This window comes from Podarcis liolepis (genome assembly GCF_965112155.1).
Source record: "Podarcis liolepis genome assembly, chromosome: 3".
Lineage (NCBI taxonomy): Eukaryota > Metazoa > Chordata > Lepidosauria > Squamata > Lacertidae > Podarcis > Podarcis liolepis.
The window spans coordinates 25396882-25415121 of NC_139557.1; the positions used below are offsets into that span (position 1 = coordinate 25396882).

General features: G+C 40.9%; 1 protein-coding gene across 4 annotated transcripts in view; it reads left to right on the top strand.

Moving 5' to 3' along the window:
• CSMD1 (CUB and Sushi multiple domains 1) overlaps positions 1–18240 on the top strand; it is a 963313-nt gene that overhangs the window by 815393 nt on the left and 129680 nt on the right. For all 4 annotated transcript variants that reach the window (XM_083495378.1, XM_083495379.1, XM_083495380.1 and 1 more), the window contains 4 exons: positions 3468–3662; positions 10105–10221; positions 15671–15784; positions 16717–16812. In XM_083495378.1, the coding sequence (XP_083351504.1) occupies positions 3468–3662; positions 10105–10221; positions 15671–15784; positions 16717–16812 (522 nt within the window). The remainder of the gene's footprint in view (positions 1–3467; positions 3663–10104; positions 10222–15670; positions 15785–16716; positions 16813–18240) is intronic.

Genomic DNA, 18240 nt, shown 5'->3' on the forward strand with positions numbered 1-18240 from the left:
TTCTTGCACGCCTAAACGGCTTTTATGCTGGGTAAATAAGAAGAAGAACTGCTCTTGAGGGAAGATCTTCTCAAACAGAAATGACTTGCACAATTTAAATACGAGAAAATGATGTACATCTGTTTAATACATAACAGTTTCATACATTCTGGGTGCAGATTATTTGAAGACCAATTTGCATACATGTTGTTTATTTCTCAAAGCTATATAAAATGAGAATATTTCTGCTTTATCTGACAGACGTTCCCAGCCAATCAGGAGATAGTCATTTGCATAATACCTTTTGGGTTGTTTCTGAAAAGATACTGTGAACATGCAGATTTCTCTTGTCTCATTAGCTGTTTTTCTTTGCCTGGGTTTGCATATGTGATTAGAATTCCCAAGCCTTTTTCTCTTAGAGCAGCTCTAGTTTCTTTGTGGAAATAGTATCAAAATGTACAGGACAGATGTAATTAAAGAAAAGGAGGAAAAGCCCCGTTGAATCATGTGTACCACAACTGCTTTATCAATATAGTTATATAAACATTCTAAAACAATGCTCATTTGTTCAAAGGGGTTCACATGCTCCTGCTATCTGCATAGAAAGGATGTTAAAAGGATGTTGCAGTGCCAGGCTACAAGGGACAGCCCTCCCCCTGCCTACATTAAATGGGCAGCCATGCTCCCTGAGGTCCATGCATATAACATACACCACTGAATATTTGGCAGGGCGTAGAGAGAAAACAGAGGGAAAATGGACTGGAGTAGCTGGAACCCTGAGCATTTTGTAAGATATATTTCCTGTTCTTTAAGTTATGCTTCAAAGTGCCCTGGTTCCGTAAAATGTTCTTTAAACATAGTACATAAGCAGCCCTGAAATGCTGGTACAATTCAGGGAATTAAATCTTTTTAAATGCCAGCTGTGGGGCTTCAGTGCCCTTCATAATCCCCCCCCCATCTCTATTACTAGCTGAAGTGGAATAAATTATGCACCAAAAGCAAATACATACTTGTATTATTTATATAGGCCACAAATTATCAGTTGTTTTAGTGCTTAATACACACAGCCTGCTTTCTAAGGCTGTGCTCCTATAGTAAGGCTTGACTCTTTGATGTGCATCCTGTTCTGATTGTTATTTGCCATACTGTTTTCTTGGTTTGTTTGTTTGTTGTCACCATACCACAACGACCACACACAGCCTCAGCTATGCTATGGCTGCTCTTGTATTGAACTTCAGTCAGGATTCTCCGACTGCTGAGTTTGAATTATCTCTACGTTTGCCAGCACATTGACTTATAATTATGAGCCAATGATTGCCAATAGAATTTTAAAAACCCGGCCAATCAAATATTTTAATTGTCCCGTCCAGTATAAAAAGCAGCAGCTCTAACTGAACTACTAAGTCCTATAACAGCTTTCTTGTAACTGAACTGATTTTTGGCCATTTTTCTTGGACGGTGTCTCTATTTATTATGCCTTTAATTGCTCTGGCAACATAAAGAATAACAGATTTCTTCAGCTAGAGTTGAACTCTCACATGTTACTGTTACACATTATCGTTCTTAGTTCTGTATTTACAGAACATTAGACTTTTTTTTACCCAAAATTTCAGATTCTCCACTTGCAAGCATAAACATATTTACACATTCAGAGACGCAAAGGTTTCCCTTCTCTTAGACCAATACAGTAGTGCCCCGGAAGATGAATGCCTCACAAGACAGAAAACTCGCTAGACGAAAGAGTTTTCCGTTTTGGAGGTGCTTTGCAAAACGAATTTCCTATGGGCTTGCTTCGCAATGTCTTGTGAGTTCCTGCTGTTTTTTTTTTCCTTTCCCCCCCTTTTTCTAAGCCGCTAAGCCGCTTATCAGCTGATCCGATCAGCAGATAAGCCGCTAAAAGCCGCTAATAGCGCTAATCCGCTAATCCTTCAATGGGCTTGCTTCGCAAGACGAAAAAACCGCTAGACGAAGAGAATCACAGAACGGATTCTTTTCGTCTTGCGAGGCACCACTGTACTCTTACTACCCCAGCAGAGCCCCAAGCATATCTTAACTAAACAGATTATATATGGAAGCATTTTATACTTAGACCCAAGACACAGACTCCTACTCCCCTTGTCTTCTCTTGGAATAACAGAAAGCCTGCTGCAGGTCTGTATTTATTCCAGTTAATAAATTTGTTCATTGTTCAACCTGCTACAGTAAGGGTCAACAAACAACAGAGGACACACACCCCTTCCATTCCCCAGATGTGCAAACCACATTCCTTTCCAGAGTTCAAGGCACTCCATCCTCTGTGATAGCTTTAAGGCCAAAGACATGGATGAGCTTAGTTCCTTTCCCCTTTGCCCTGAAGCAATCATGGGCATCTATCCTAAGTTGTTCCCTTTAGCCTAACTCTCTCTCTCTCAATAATTTTTATTAAGTTTTCCATTTTCCATTTCAAAATAAACATTATACATAATACCAGTTTCCAAAGACTTCCCTCCTTCCCCTCTGTGGTTCATTTTGCTTGTCTACCAATCCTGCGTATTTTACTATAGCCATTTTGGTCAGTTTTCCAATTTTACACCACTCAAATATTAGTTACATTGTTGAATTTATCTTAATGCTGCCAGCGTTTTCAGCTGTGTGCAATTATTTTCCATAAACTCAGCAAAAAAAATCCACTCTTTGAATACTTGTTCTTTTTGCTCTCTTATTATATATGTTAAACATGCTAGTTCTGCATATTCTGTCATCTTAAGTTGCCAGTCCTCCTTGCCTGGGACCCCACAAAAGAAAACTCGAGCCGCCATTGTTGCATACATATATATATATTTTCTGACACCGGGAACCTCTGTCTGAACTATTCCTAACTAAAAGGCCTCTGGTCTTTTTGGGAAGGTTGTTTTAAACATTTTTTTTCCAGCTTATTATAAATCATTCCCCGATATTCTTTAACCTTTTTACATGCCCACCACCCCCTGTAGCCTAACTCTCATCCATAGCCAGTTACAGGCTTGCAGCTGTTTGCCACTCTTTGTTACCGATATTCTGAGAGAGCATGAGGCCCTTTGTATGTTGGAGAAACAGGCGTATAGAGCACATGTATAAAGCACATGACTTCCCTCAAAGAATCCTGGGGACTGTAGTTTCATCCTCAGGGAGCTACAATTCGCAGCCCCCTTAATAAACTACGCTTCCCAAGATTCTTTGTGGGAAGTTATGTGCTTCAAACGTGTGCTGGGTGTGCTTTAAATGTATGGTGTGGATCTGCTCTAATTCATCCACCGACTGTTATTGGAAAAGATAGGGGTCTCTACGCTGCTGTCCTCCCCTTTCATGTTTTTGCTTCTCTAATATATTTGGAAGTGATAACAGTACTCAAATGAAGAGTGATTATCACGAAAGCTCAGCTTGATTCTTACATTTTATCCCACGAGTGCTTGTGGACTGGCATCCCTAATGACTTAATTCTCCTTCTCTCTCTTTCTCTTTTTAATTAGAAAAACCACGGGAAGCTTGTTTTGACCCTGGCAACATAATGAATGGAACTAGAATTGGAGCAGACTTTAAACTCGGATCGAGTATTACTTACCAGTGTGATTCTGGCTACAAAATTATCGATCCTTCCACTATCACTTGTGTGATTGGTGCGGATGGAAAACCTGCGTGGAACAGAGTGTTGCCATCTTGCAATGGTATGTAGTGAACTGGAAGGTGCTTCTCTCTGCAATTGCAGGCTGGAAGAACTAGTTCCATGTGCACTGCCATGCTATTAGCCAGCATGAGCCAGTGTGATGGGCCAATGGGGGAAGGAAGGGGAGGGGAGTGGGGAAAAACCTACCCTCTTTGCTGCTCACCTTTACTGCTGTTCTCATTACTGATGATATAAGGAAAGGAAAGACTGGAGTGTGACTACTCCCTGTAGATCAAGACCACCCCCAGAAACATCATATATACATCACAGAAGGGGTGTAGCTCAAGACCACCACCCCAGATACATCATACCTACATCACAGAAAAGGCGGTCTAAAACAGAAATTTGAATGTTGTTTTTCCTGTTTGCCAGGTTATCTGATTGCCTTTGCTGATAGTCTGTCACCCATTAAAATGTTGATTACTCAATTCCTGAGACAATGGGAAGGCTCCCTGACCCCCCCCCCCTCCTTGCAGGGAAAACATTTGGTCAGTTTGGGAATCAAAATGGTTTCAGGTCGGTCTTCTTGTGCTGATCTATGTACGTTCTTGGTTGGTATACTTATGAACATTACCATATATCTAAAACCTCAAAATACCTATCACAAACCCATCTCTGTTGAGTGCCCACTGCAATATCCCAGGTTCAATCCCTTGTGTCTCAAGTTAAAAGAATCAGGTAGTGAGTGGAAGTGAAATACTATTGCCTGAGATCCCACAAGGCTTCTCTCAGTCAGAGTAAACAATATGGGACTAGATGAGCAAATAGTCCTATGAGATAGCAGGCAGCTTTCTATGTTATGTTCCTAAATCTTCCTTCAGTTAGCAGATGAAGAAGATCCTGTTGAACCTAATTCTAATTTAGTAAAGCCAGGCGGATGGCCTTCCTGCTGCTTCCCCCCCAGGTTTAGTGCTGAATCAGAGCAAACATCCATCAAATTTGTTCTGATTTATTGCTAAAGTGTAGGTTTTCTGGGGGAATGCAGTGGGGCAAAGGGAAAACCACTCTGACACACAACAAGTGAAAAACTGCTTGGACCTGTGCTTTCTAGGCATGGAACAAGCAAAAGTGTTAGTGAGCCCTTAGTGACATTCTGTGGCAGAATGGAGTTCTTAATGGGGTTTTATTGAAAGTGAAGCACTAATTGTTTTTATATTTAAATAACTTAAAATATGCTAGTTGCACCGAGGGAAAAGACAGATGTCTTAAATCAATAAATTGTGAAAGATTTTCTCTCTCTCTCGCTCTGTTATTTCTTATTTATCTAAAGACTTACCAAAACTTCTCCAAATTATTAGTTTTCCTCCCAGAGGTATTTGCCAATGGAGATGCAGTATTGTTGCTGATGATGATTGTCGATGATGATAATGATATACCAGTACATTTTAAAGTAGTAAATATCAATACAGTTTAAAAACAGAAAATTATTTCTCAAGTTTAGCTCATGATTTCATTGCATGAGACGGGGGTTAGTTTAAAGCTTTTGATTGATAGAGTGTATAATAAAAGGTTAAAAACCAGATACTGAAGCCTATTGAAACATTAATTACTTCTCAAGAGAATACATTGACAGAGCAGTCCAGCTACTACCTCCACCACCCCTTACACCAGTCTCAAGGGTTGGATTGAGTGGAGGTGTCATTCTATTCAGTTCTTCAGGCTGAGCTGTCCTCCCACTGGTTGCTGAACAGACAGGCGCGTTTCAAGGGAGGGCGTGGGCAACTGTATATAATCCTGCCCCCTTTCTGAAGCCAATGAAACGATGTGGTTTCAGATATGGCAGGGGCTCCACCTCTCTGCGGAGCCCTGGAGGCAGTAGGGAGTTTTGATTGCACCTTAAGTCTGGAATTCTGCACACCCTCATCTTGGAAGCAGGCCCCATTGAAGAAGTGGCTCTTACAGGATTGCACTATATTTAGAATTATTTTGAAGGCAGTATGCTGGATTTCTATTTCTTGAATAACTGCTATTCCCTATATTTTAGCTTGAAAGCTTTTATGTCTCAAAGCAGGATATGAATGCAGGTTTAAAAATCTAAAGAGAATGTAGTTACTTGCTGGGAAAAAAGTCTTGGCAGCTACAAGAAAGATGCAGCCTTTGGCAAATAATGGACATCTTTCATCTGATTGCTGACAACTCCATTTCTGTGTTTCAAGCAAACATTGCAGCACAATCCCATTTGGCTATAAAATGCATACATATTTCCAGCTATATGCACAGACTATCACCCTGTAGCATCACACAAGAAAATTGTCCTTCCCCTGAAAAATGTCAGGCCACATTTTCTCTCACCTACCCTGAAATTGTTTTCTTTTTTTAAAATAAAAAGGCTGGTTTTATACCTTTGCCCAGCTCTAATATAGATAGATAGTATTGGATCCAATGAAGAGTAACCGGAACTCAGTTCATGCAACTAGTCTTTTCCGCCTGCAAAGTAACTCTTGAGGGCCAAGGGACCATGCCATTCTGGCATGAGATACGGCACTTGAGCTCTCATGGGGAGGAGAAGTTGGCAGAAGTTGAGGGAGGAGGCTTCTCATGTGGGTAGAAGTGTCTTTCTGTCTTCTTTAAACCACTGAGTTTTTCGAATGGGGAATATCATTCTTCGAAGCTGCAGTTGAGAAGCTGTGAAATGTGCGTACATCAGAGAAGTGGCAAATTAGCACCTCGGTTCCACAGCGATCTTGCTGCACACAGACTGCAGACTTGCACGCAGTTACGTTCAAGGATGTTTCTTGGTAACTAGGGAAGGGATGTGTTGAGGATTTTGGTCTAAATCGCTATTTATTTTCTTAGTGCTATTTGAGAGAAGAAAATCTGAGAGTAGTGTGTCACTTGCTTCTCTGCACACAAAGGCTTCTGTAATATCAAGTCTCCAGGGATACTTTCATTTTCTGCTTTCAAAGCTAAAACCCTCACATTCACTCAAGGATATATGTTCCAGACAAGTTCGGAAATCATTTTTGCAGGGCCGTCAGAATGGAACTAACTTGTACAATTAAGTTGATTGTGCAACAGTGATTCAGAACAACCTTGGGCCTGTTCGTTACATTGCATAAGCCAGATCTATGGTTTGAATCAGATCAGGGAAGTAGAGCTGGAGAAGTGGTCATTTAACAGTGCAATCCTATTTTTGTTTACACCACATTTTGTTTACATCACATAAAGTTCAATAGGCGTTAACTTCAGGTAAAATTTTAAGGTTCCAGCTTAAGTCTCCCTGTGTCATATTTTCCTAATCTAAATTACTCCCAAGGTTGGTTTTGTTTGTTTGTTTGTTTGTTTTGGCAAGATATATATATATATATATATATATATATGTGTGTGTGTGTGTGTGTGTGTGCGCGCGCCTGTATTTGAACAGTAATCATGGCAGATTCCATCACAAATCTCCCAGTGGCTCATCAAGTTTGGCCGTAAATGGACCATCTTGGTTGATTTCAGGTATTTTAATCTATCCATCCATTTTCCCTTCTCAAAAATGTCCTCATCAAAAAAAAGAAGAAGAAAAGATTGTAACATAGTTCACTTCAAAGTTCTGTGCAGGACCCAGCACACAGTTGGGAAGGAGGACTAATAGAAGGAGCAGCAGGAGGAAACACAACTCACCTTCAGGGTTCTTCACTAAAATGTTATTATTTCTGCATGCTCCTTGAGCTGCATGCTGTCAGCACTTACCAGGCAGAGACATCTGTGGAGTTTGCACAGAACTGAGTTGTGTAATTTTTTCACCTTAGTGGGCAATGAGAAGCATACTGAATATGGAGTTCCATTTTTAATATAAAGGTTAATAGCCACTGACAGAAATTTTTATTTAAATGTACTCTACATATTTGTCTAGTCCCCCTTTTTTTTAAAGCCATCTAAACTAGTGATCACCACTACATTGTGGGGTAATTTATTCCGTAAATTAATTAGGAATTATATGAAGAAACACATTACTTTGTTTGCTCTGAACCTACTGTCAATCAGCTTCACTGGGTGACTGCATCCTGGGAAAGAGTAATATCTACTGTGTTTCCCATGGCCATCTTTTTTTCTAAAGGAGAAAAAGCTTGGATCTTTTAAGGTTTTCTCTGCAGAGAAGATTCTCTAACCTGCCGATCATTTTGATTGCCCTGTTCCATAGGTTTCCCAGAAATACAATAAAGCAATACAGTGTCTTTTTTGAGATGGAGTGGCCATAACTACAGACCATATTCTTAACCTGAGTCCACCATACATTTATATAATAGCACTGCAATATTTGCCATCTAATTTTTTGTTTCTTTCATAATAATCCTAACATCAAATTTTCCTTTTCACTGTCACAGCAAAGTGAGCTGATGTTTTCAATAAGCTTTCCACTGTGACCTTGAGTAGTGACAGCCAATTTAGACCCCATCAATGTGCATATATCTATTTCAAGTGCATCACTTTGCATTTAAAGTAGACATATACATTGAATCTAATCTGCCATTCTGTTGCCCAGACACCCATGCTTTTGAAATGTACTTTTCGAGAAGTTCACAGTCTGCTTGGTATCCTCTGTCATGTTGGCTTCTTCAGTATTCATTCCTGATTTATTAAATCTATTATAAATAACTTTAATAACACCAGTCCCAAAACAGCTTCATGGGACCTCATTCATTGCATACATTCATTGTGAAACCAATCAGTTGATTCTTTGCCTTTTCCTCCTGTCGCTGCTACTTTATTCTAGCTAGTATTACACAAGATGATTATGATTATTTCAATTTACATTCTCTCCTAAAGGAGTCCAGGGCACTAGACACAACCGTCATATACATTAAGAAAACAAAACGTGTTTTAAGGCATTCTGAAAACAGCTTAAGCCTTCTCAGCCAGTGATCTCTCCGTGTCAGTTTCCTCACTAATATTTGGAGTTGGATGAACTATAAAGGAACTCTTCTCTCTTAACTCGACTTAGTGATATGCCGCTGTTTGAATGAAAAGTATAAAGCATTTTTGCACCAGTCTATGGCCCCAGGTTTCATTGGAGGCTTCAGTACTTGGAGTAACTTATTCACTTGTACTGTATGTTCTAATTTAAAGTTTTCTGCTCTTGTTGCCTGGTATGTTCCTCCCTGCAACACTTACTCAGTTTCCCAAGCCACCTAAAGGCTCCTTGCTTGTCCTTTCTCCCTTGCTTCTTCCCTTTGCTGCTTCTCTCACTTCAAATCCCTCTGAAAAATCCCTCTACTGCAAAACCTTCAGCACAATCCCTTAGTCTTCATCCCCGGCAGAAACATTTTTGTTCTGTTTGGCCGTTCTGAAATGGTCAGGGTTTGTAGGTAACAGGTGATAGATATGTCGAAGTATTGGAACTCCAAGAATTTTTTACCCGATGTAAAAAAAGTGTTGTTGTTTTTTATAGTCACAAATCCCAGCATACATAATCATGTGGATGGATGTCAGCAAAACCCACAGAGCACATGATCCGTCATGGATTTTAATCTCTCTGTTTTGCAATTTAAATTATCCTATATATCTTTCTATCACATATTAATTGAGCAGAGAGCAGGATAGGAAAGGAGCTAGATAGAAGTTTGGTTATAAGCTTTATATTGTCAGTGGAGATGTTGTTGAAGAGTACCACGAGAATTCGGTCAGGGGTACCTTTACCTTTACCATGAGAATTATAGTGTATGACTTTTCTCTCCCTCTCTTTCTCAAATGCAGGCTTGTGTGTTTATCTTTGCAGAATGCATTGAGTACATTCCATATAACTTACCTCTTTGCAAATTTTTATTTATTTTTAAAAAAATAATTTTGAAACCATTTTTCAGTCAGAGAATACCAGAGCACTTCACAGGAAACACACACACACACACACACACACACACACACACACACACACACACACACACACACATGAAACAAAATAATAAAACATTCTAAGAAGACATGCAACTAAAACATTGTCTTTTAAAAAAACCAAACTGAAGATGCTAAAGAACTTGTACTAGTGGCTAAAAACACCTGAGTGAACAGGTATGTCTTTCTTGATGCCACACAAGCATCAGTGGCTTCCTAATCTCCAAAGGGAGGTGGTTCTAACAGGATAAGACTACTGAAGGCTACTAGCCATGATGGGTGTGCTTTGCTTCCACATTCAGAGGCAGTAATGCTTTTGAATGCCTGGAATGCTAGAAATCACAGGAGGGAAGAGTGTTCTCATGCTTGAACCTTGCTTGTGGGTTTCCCACAGACATCTGTTTGGCCCCCATGAAGAAGACCCGCTGACATGTGGCTATAACTGTGGACTTCAACTGGCTGAAATCCTAAACAGCTTCCAGAGAGTAAGCTTCACTGAACACAGTGGGACTTAACTTCTGAGCAAACATGCATTGCCAGCACATTAAATGTGATGAGTTCTAATCTGATTGCAGTTCAATAGCACTTTCCCTCGGTTTAATGTTTACACATTTTCTTTTTTCCAGCTCCCTGTGGGGGTCAGTATATTGGCTCAGATGGAGTAGTTCTATCACCAAATTACCCTCAAAACTACACCGTTGGGCAGACTTGTCAATATTCAATTACTGTGCCTAAGGAATTTGGTAAGTTTTATTCTGACGTGTAGCAGTCACTAATTCTTTCATTCTGATTTTGTTCTCGGTGTACAAGTTGCTGAGCTAAACCAAAAGTATTTTGTTTCTCATGAATGAACACAGCTAACATTGTACGTAGCTCCTGAATATTTATCAAGATTATTATTTTTATTCTATTTTGCAAGAATAGTTTTAAGGCTCTACAGTCTCCAGGGCAATCAACAGAGCAGAGTTAACCACAGAAGATACCAATAATCAGAACATATAATGAACTATAACTGAGTACATAAGTTTTTATATGGGAATAAGAATTCATTCATTTTTGCTCATACACAGTATCAGAGACAACAGCAACAACGTATTAGGGTTTCTTTTATTAAAACATATGGCATAATCGAGTTTCCAGTTCTACCTGCCAAAGGGAGTATTGCCTCCTTTCATTCAAACAGTAACCCACTACCACTATCTAGTAACCTTGAGTAAACTTTCAGGATGCATTTACAATATGGGATTTGGGGAGGACTTGCCTACGACTGAAAACAAAAAAGTCAAAAAAATCACACTGGGTGTACACAAGCTCTTTTGAATGCCAATAATTGCTTTTGGACCCTGATCCATGTACTCCCTCCCCCCCCCCAAAAAAAATTAACACACACAAAATGAAATACAAATTAGAGGTGATGTCTGTATAATGGCTGATTTCCCCCATTCTGGGTGGGTGGCGTTAGTGGCCCCTCGTGGTCTTGCACAATCCCTGGGCAGCCAGATTGTTCAGGTCAGCTGTATGTTAGCATCCACCCCCCGGCTGGCTGCATCATAGGGCAGGATTGCCTGCCAAATCTCCCAATCACTGGACCCCTAGTGGGTGAAGCCTTGCTGGTGGACCATGAGTCAGAAGTTCCCACTCTGGTCCACCAGTGACAGTAAAAGCCAACCATGCCAGCACCCTTCCACGTGGTCTTCAGCATATTCAGGGTACCGTGTTAAAATTGTCTCGTTGGAAGCCTCTGTCCAGAAGCCATGGGTGGAGCATATGGCCATAGAGGTTCCAGCAGCAGCCTTAGGGTGGCCTTCACACTAGATAGGCATCTTGTAGAGGCAATAATCCCCGGCACAACCCTGAAATGTCTCAGCCCTCCAGCAGGAGGCTGAGGCAGATATGCACCCAATGTCTGAGCCGAAATCCACCTATGTCTGGAATCAATAAAGTTGTGGCCAATTTTATCCCAGGTGGTTGTCCGATTGACTTTATTCAGCACACACTTGCTATAGACATGGCACCCGGAGTGGTCTTGGTGTTGCGACTGGGATTACAACTTGTGGAAACACCATAGAAATTTATGACATACATTTGGCCCAGATTGGGATTGAAGGCATCTATTTCTAAAATAAACTGGGACGCAGGTGGCGCTGTGGGTTAAACCACAGAGCCTAGGACTTGCCGATCAGAAGGTTGGCGGTTCAAATCCCCGCGATGGGGTGAGCTCCCGTTGATTGGTCCCTGCTCCTGCCAACCTAGCAGTTCGAAAGCACTTCAAAGTGCAAGTAGATAAATAGGTACCACTCCAGCGGGAAGGTAAACGGCGTTTCCATGCGCTGCTCTGGTTCGCCATAAGCGGCTTAGTCATGCTGGCCACATGACCCGGAAGCTGTATGCTGGCTCCCTCGTCCAATAAAGCGAGATGAGTGCCACAACCCCAGAGTCAGCCACGACTGGACCCTAATGGTCAGGGGTCCCTTTACCCTTTTTAAACATAGCATGCTATAGAATGAAAGGATACATTAGTTAATTGGATTTTTAAAAATCTTCTTGTTGTTATTGTTGCTGCTGTTGCTGTTATTTGTTAAATTTCTAAACCACCCTTCTTCCCAAAGGAGCCCAGGGTGGCAAACACCAAAACAGTAAAACAATACTGTTAAAAATAAAATAAAGAAATCAGGTTTTTAGCAGACCAATGTTTCTTCCAAACCAGTAGTAAACAATGGGTTTTCACATGGAAAGCAGCAGAGCACCCCCCCAAAAAAAACCCCCCGCCCAGACCCATTACTTGAAATTGAGGGACAAATAGAAGTTTGGATGGGACATTAATCTAGGCAGATTTTTTTAGACTCAGCTAGTTTGACTTCTGCGTCATGTGGTGTCAAACATAAGATTTGTGGGCCTCATCAGGTCACTTTAGAGGGTTCCAGTGTGACCCACAGCTAACCTACCATTCTTCATACACGTCGTTCTGTTTTCTGTGCTAGAAATCCACTAATTCACTCTTTGCTGTTGTGTTCCAGCTACAAATGCTTAAGGATAGACATATTGCCACAGCTGTAAGAACTGTATTTCAGCTTCCCCAATTTATGGTGGAATTGATGGCTTGGTGTTGAGTTCAAGTAGAACTAACATTTTTCAGTGGAAAATTATTGGCTTTGCCTCAGATGTCTACACTGGGTGGGAATTTTCCATCCAACTCATTTGAGTTTGACACCACTGGATTGGGCTAATAAATTGTTCCTATAAGTTCTATATCCATGAGAAATGTTTATTTTAACTGAAGTGTGTGTGTGTGTTATGTGCTTGACATAAATAAAATTCCCCCTTTAGAGATATGAATGGGGGGAGTGGGTGGAAGGGGGTGGATGGCCAAACTAACAAAAAAAAGAAATAGATTTTGTTGCAATTTAAAAATAAGCTTATTTTTAAAAAACCAAAACCAAAACGGAATTCTCTTTTCCCTTGATACCGAGGAGATACAATTTCACAGTAGGTAAATGCAGTTTTGTCAATGAGGGAATTAACTAAATTTGATCAGATAACACATTTCAGTGATTCATTGTCTCACTCAGCTAACCCCACTGTGCATCATGGGAAGCACTGCATTACTCTTTGACTGAGGGTGGATTTTTGTTGACTTTAGACCTGGAATAAAGTATGAGATAATGTGTCTACAACATTATAGTTCCCAACAGATAACAGTACACTTGGTTACTGTGTTTTTCTTTCCTGCCAGCTCTAGAGGGTATAAACGAGAGATGGATAAAAGACTGGTGCATTGGAGCATTTAAATAAGAAATCACTGAGCATTCAGAATTATTAGTGTCCTGAGATGGCAATTACAATAAAAGCCTATTTGAGTTTTATACAGGAGACATATTTACGACATTAAAGTATGAGTTACAAAGTGCTTTCCCCCACTCACCTTGTGGTCAAATAGACATGTAATTTCTTTGCATCATAGTACTGCTGATGAATTCTCTGACATTTCCCCATACATAATACTTTTAAATCTCATTAAATTTGCTGAGAAAACCTATGGCTGGACTAATATTTTAATAGTTAATAAGGAGATAACCGTTAGAAGTAAATATTTCTACTAAATGAAGATTTAGTATTTATTACTTCTCAAAGGAAATGGATATTTTTATCATTATGTTACAAAGAAACAGTATGAACATTTATAGTAATAGAAAAAGCAATGCCAGTACAGTCGCACCTTGGATCCCAAACGCCTTGCGAGTCAAACATTTTGGCTCCCTAACGCCGCAAATGAGTGTTCCAGTTTGCGAACGTTCTTTGGAACCCGAACATCCAATGGGGCTTCTGCAGCTTCTGATTGGCTGCAGGAGTTTTCTGCAGCCAATCGGAAGCCCTGATTTGGTTTTTGAATATTTTGGAACTCAAACGGACTTCTGGAATGGATTCCGTTCAACTTCCAAGGTACCACTGTATTTTGAAACCTAGTTTATAGCAAAGGAAAACCATGAGACAGAGTAGAATGAGTTCAATTTTGCCCATGGCTTTTGCTGTTGGACGCACATGAAGGCTACTTGGTGTTTTGATTAACATAACAATGTGGGTGGCACTGTGGGTTAAACCACAGAGCCTAGGAGTTGCCGATCAGAAGTTCGGCGGTTCGAATCCCCGCAACGGGGTAAGCTCCCGTTGCTTGGTCCCTGCTCCTGCCAACCTAGCAGTTCGAAAGCACATCAAAGTGCAAGTAGATAAATAGGTCCAGTGGGAAGGTAAACGGCATTTCCGTGCACTGCTCTGGTTTGCCAGAAGCGGCTTAGTCATGCTGGCCACATGACCCGGAAGTTGTACGCTGGCTCCCTCGGCCAATAAAGTGAGATGAGCCCCGCAACCCCAGAGTCGGCCACGACTGGACTTCATGGTCAGGGGTCCCTTTACCTTTACTATCATTAAGACTACATAAACACCAGTCTTTGAGCATGTGGATCTTTTGCATCTGCTTGGTGTATAGTAATGAGCCGAAGCAGGTTATTCCTCTCTACATTGTTTTGTTGGGAAAACAGAAGGGATCCATTCTGTTCTGTCAAGGTTCTGGTGTGAATGCCCTCTTTGAACCAACTCAGTTTGGAGTATGCAAGGAAAGGACCTAGCATGGGCTGTTCTGGGATGGTACCTTACTGGCAAATCACGGCTGTTTACCAAGAAAAGAAAGTGGGGAGGTGGTGTGGTGCAAATACAGCACAGAAGTGCCAGATTGGCTTCACTGCTCAGATTCCAGGTGTAATAGATTTTGGAAACATCCGTATAGGTGTGCAACTACTGTGAACAGAAGAAAAGTAATACATTTGACATCTCAGCTATACTTCTCCCCCCCCATCCCCTCATTCAGAGATGGTGAAAATCTTGAATGGCAACTTGCCTTTCCCAGAAAGCACAACCCAGGCATTCAGTCTTGTTGCCTAGAAGGCAGCAATGCCTATGCTGTACTCCCCAGACATGTATTTTTTCTGACAGGAGAAGCGTTGTCATTGCAGCAATCAGATCTGCAGAGACCTTGTATGCTTGGATCCACTGGCTGGAATGAAGGTCTGACCCTTGCCTTGGGAGACTCTTTTACATATACTCCATGTCATTACCTCTCCCCAGCCTTGGGCATATTAAAATGAAGCCCTCTGCCACCTCACCCTTTCTTTCAAATTAAAGTCAAACCACAACTCCAGGCACAGTGCAGGCAAGTCTGATACCAGAGCTGGTCTTCAGGCAAATTCCTGCAACTCTTTTTGTACCTTCCCAGAATTATTCTGCTGGCTTCCAACTGAATAAGTGGATGCCACACAAAATGTAACTTCTTTGCATTTATATTTTCAAATTCATAGATCTTATTCTAGTTTTATGGAGATTTTCATTATGCCAACAGCCAGGATTTCCACAATGTAATCATTATGTCAGGATATGTCTGTGCACCAAAAGATTTTTAGAATATTCCCTTACTGACAATACTTTCCAAATGTCAGTGCATGGAAGATTGTTGAATTATTGGCACTCACAATGAGAATCAGTAATGTACAAACAACAAGTTGCTTTAGAAAAAAACAACAACATAGATGAAGCACAGCAAACAATCTTCCTTTTATCTCCAAAGAACTCAAGAAACTTTAGCTAATTTGTCATGTTTTACATTTAATATGCACTTCATTTCTTTTATTATATTTTTTCCAGTTGTGTTTGGACAATTTGCCTATTTTCAAACAGCTCTAAACGATGTAGTAGAATTATTTGATGGAGAATATCCACAGGCTAGACTTCTGAGTTCACTTTCTGGATCTCACTCAGGTAAAAATATATTTCCTAAAAAACACTTTGTGAAAATATTCTCATTTTTTATTCGTGTTCAGCGTCATTGTTTCCCCTAGCCATTGCCGCCGTTCCTGTCTATAGTTATTCTTTTTCTTTAGTAGATCAATGTGAGATTATGCTGCGAAGTCAGTGACATGATAACCATATAGATTGAATTTCAGTATGATGTAATCAGAGCAAATAAAATAAGTTAGGAGTGAGGACAATGCTTCTTGGATTAGTTACATATCTCATTCCACTCAGTCAGGAATCCAGTAGGTAGCTACTTAGATGTGTGTATTCGTTCTCTCTTTTTCTGAAGTTCAGAAGTGAATGCCAGAACTTACATTCCAAGAACAGAGACATTCACATATGAGAGATATATGAACATGCATGGAGGAACCCCAAGGTTTTCCAGTATAAAACATACTTAGGGGAAAAACAACCTTTCCTAAGTATACTCAATAGGTATGGAATGCTGCCTGTTGGAGGCAGTGGGAGGGGGACAGAAACCTAAGCAGGAGAGGGAGTAGAATATTGAGGAGGAAGGCATATGCAACTCACTGGAACAGTGAATAGGAACATTCCACATCACCAACATTTTGTTGCAAATCTCAGGGCTAAGCCCCAAGCAAGTCATTGTAAGTAAGAAGGAAGCAGTGCAAATAAGCAGGTGGATGTTTTCTTCAAGCTGTTTAGAAATGTAATTTTAAAAAGGTGTTTTTGAACATGCTGCAGTTTATTTATGAAAAACGGTACTTAGTTTCAGCAAAAGCGAGTGATTTTATTGTATTACGTCTACCAATAAAACAGTACATAAAAACAACCCATCTCAAATGTAAATGTTTCATGCCAGTGTGTATAGAACATAGGCTTCTGTTCTCTAGTTATTTTGTTCATGATTTCTCTCTGTTCATTTTAATTTGTAGGTGAGACTTTGCCCTTAGCCACATCCAATCAGATTCTCTTGAGGTTTAGTGCCAAGAGTGGAGCATCTGCCAGGGGCTTCCATTTTGTCTATCAAGGTATTGGTCTTTTTTTCTTTTTTACCTTTTTGTATTTTGTGGACTACGTTGCCTTGGCCCTCACTGTCAGAGGAAGAACTCAAACTCCCAGCTCTAGTTCTGCCCAAGGCTTTCATGCTTAAATCCGATTGGTACACAAGGTAAAATACAGGCTACAAGGTTCAGCAGGTACGTAGGCGGCAGAATGCATGGCTAAGTCCAGTCAAACAAGTAACACCCAACCACACCTTCTTTAAAAGAGCAGGGCGGGTACAGCTATTGGTGTGATAATAGCTTGCCTGAGACTAGGCAAGCAAAGGGGGATTGCTTCAAGTGGGCTGGCCCTGGGAGGTTTGTCTGTGCTGGTGTCTATGTGTCCATGGAGATGCAGTCAAGGTTGTCTCAGCATCACTTACTCTCCAGAAGGGAAGGCTCCTCACTGGCAGGATCAGACTCTGGAAGCAGGAGGTTATGCGTGTCCAGTGTTGTAGGGATGGGGCATTCTTTTGACAACCTGCTTCACCTCTCCCTAGTATCCAGATATCCATCCTCCAGGCCATGTGTACCCCTTCACAGCATCAGACACTATTTGGAGTCTTCATTCCATTTTCTCCATCTTGCTCAGGATCCCTCTACTGGGTTCCCAAGCTACGTGTCTCTGAATTCTTTCCATTCCTCCTCAGCCCCTCTACAGCACCTCCACATGGGGTCATGACATATGTATGGTCTCAGTAGCACTATATATATATATATTTGTCTCAAATAGTCATGGGGAATTCAGTATATTTTTAAGTGCCTTTGTAATTGATTCATGGCGTGTTTTGCAATCTTAGCTATTTTCTTTTCATTCACAAGGTGTGTTATTTATTGTCATGATTGTCTTCAGAGATTAGATTAGGCACCTATAGGGTACACAGTACCATGCAACCTGATGTCTTAACCCATGTGCTGAACTCCTCATGTTCAGCATTCATATGCCAGTGATTTACAGAACAACCCAAAACCTCTTTGGGCAGTGGTGGTGGTGGTGGAGGACATAGATGTCCCTCTGTCCAGCCCTGCAAGGCTAACTTCGCCACCTGCTAGCTACCACCCTCATTGTTACATTCTGGTGACGATCCCCACCTTCTACCTGTCAAACAAATGGGTGTGGGGTGGAGTTTCCACTGTTAATATCACCTCTGCTGCCGTTGTGTGATTCCTCTTAGCTTGAACTCTTGAAGCCAATTTTCATGAGCATTGGAGGCTACAGGAACTGGGAGGGATTGGCCAAAATCTCCTTCCTTCCTCTTCCATTAGTGAAGTCAATCACTGGATCACAAATTCCTTCTGTGATCAGAAGAAGTAACTGAATTCCATCCTACAAGACCTGCCCCCAAATAAGGTGTATGGGATTGCAGCAATCATGATTTCGAATGCTTTGGACAGCATCCAATGTTTTTCTGTTTA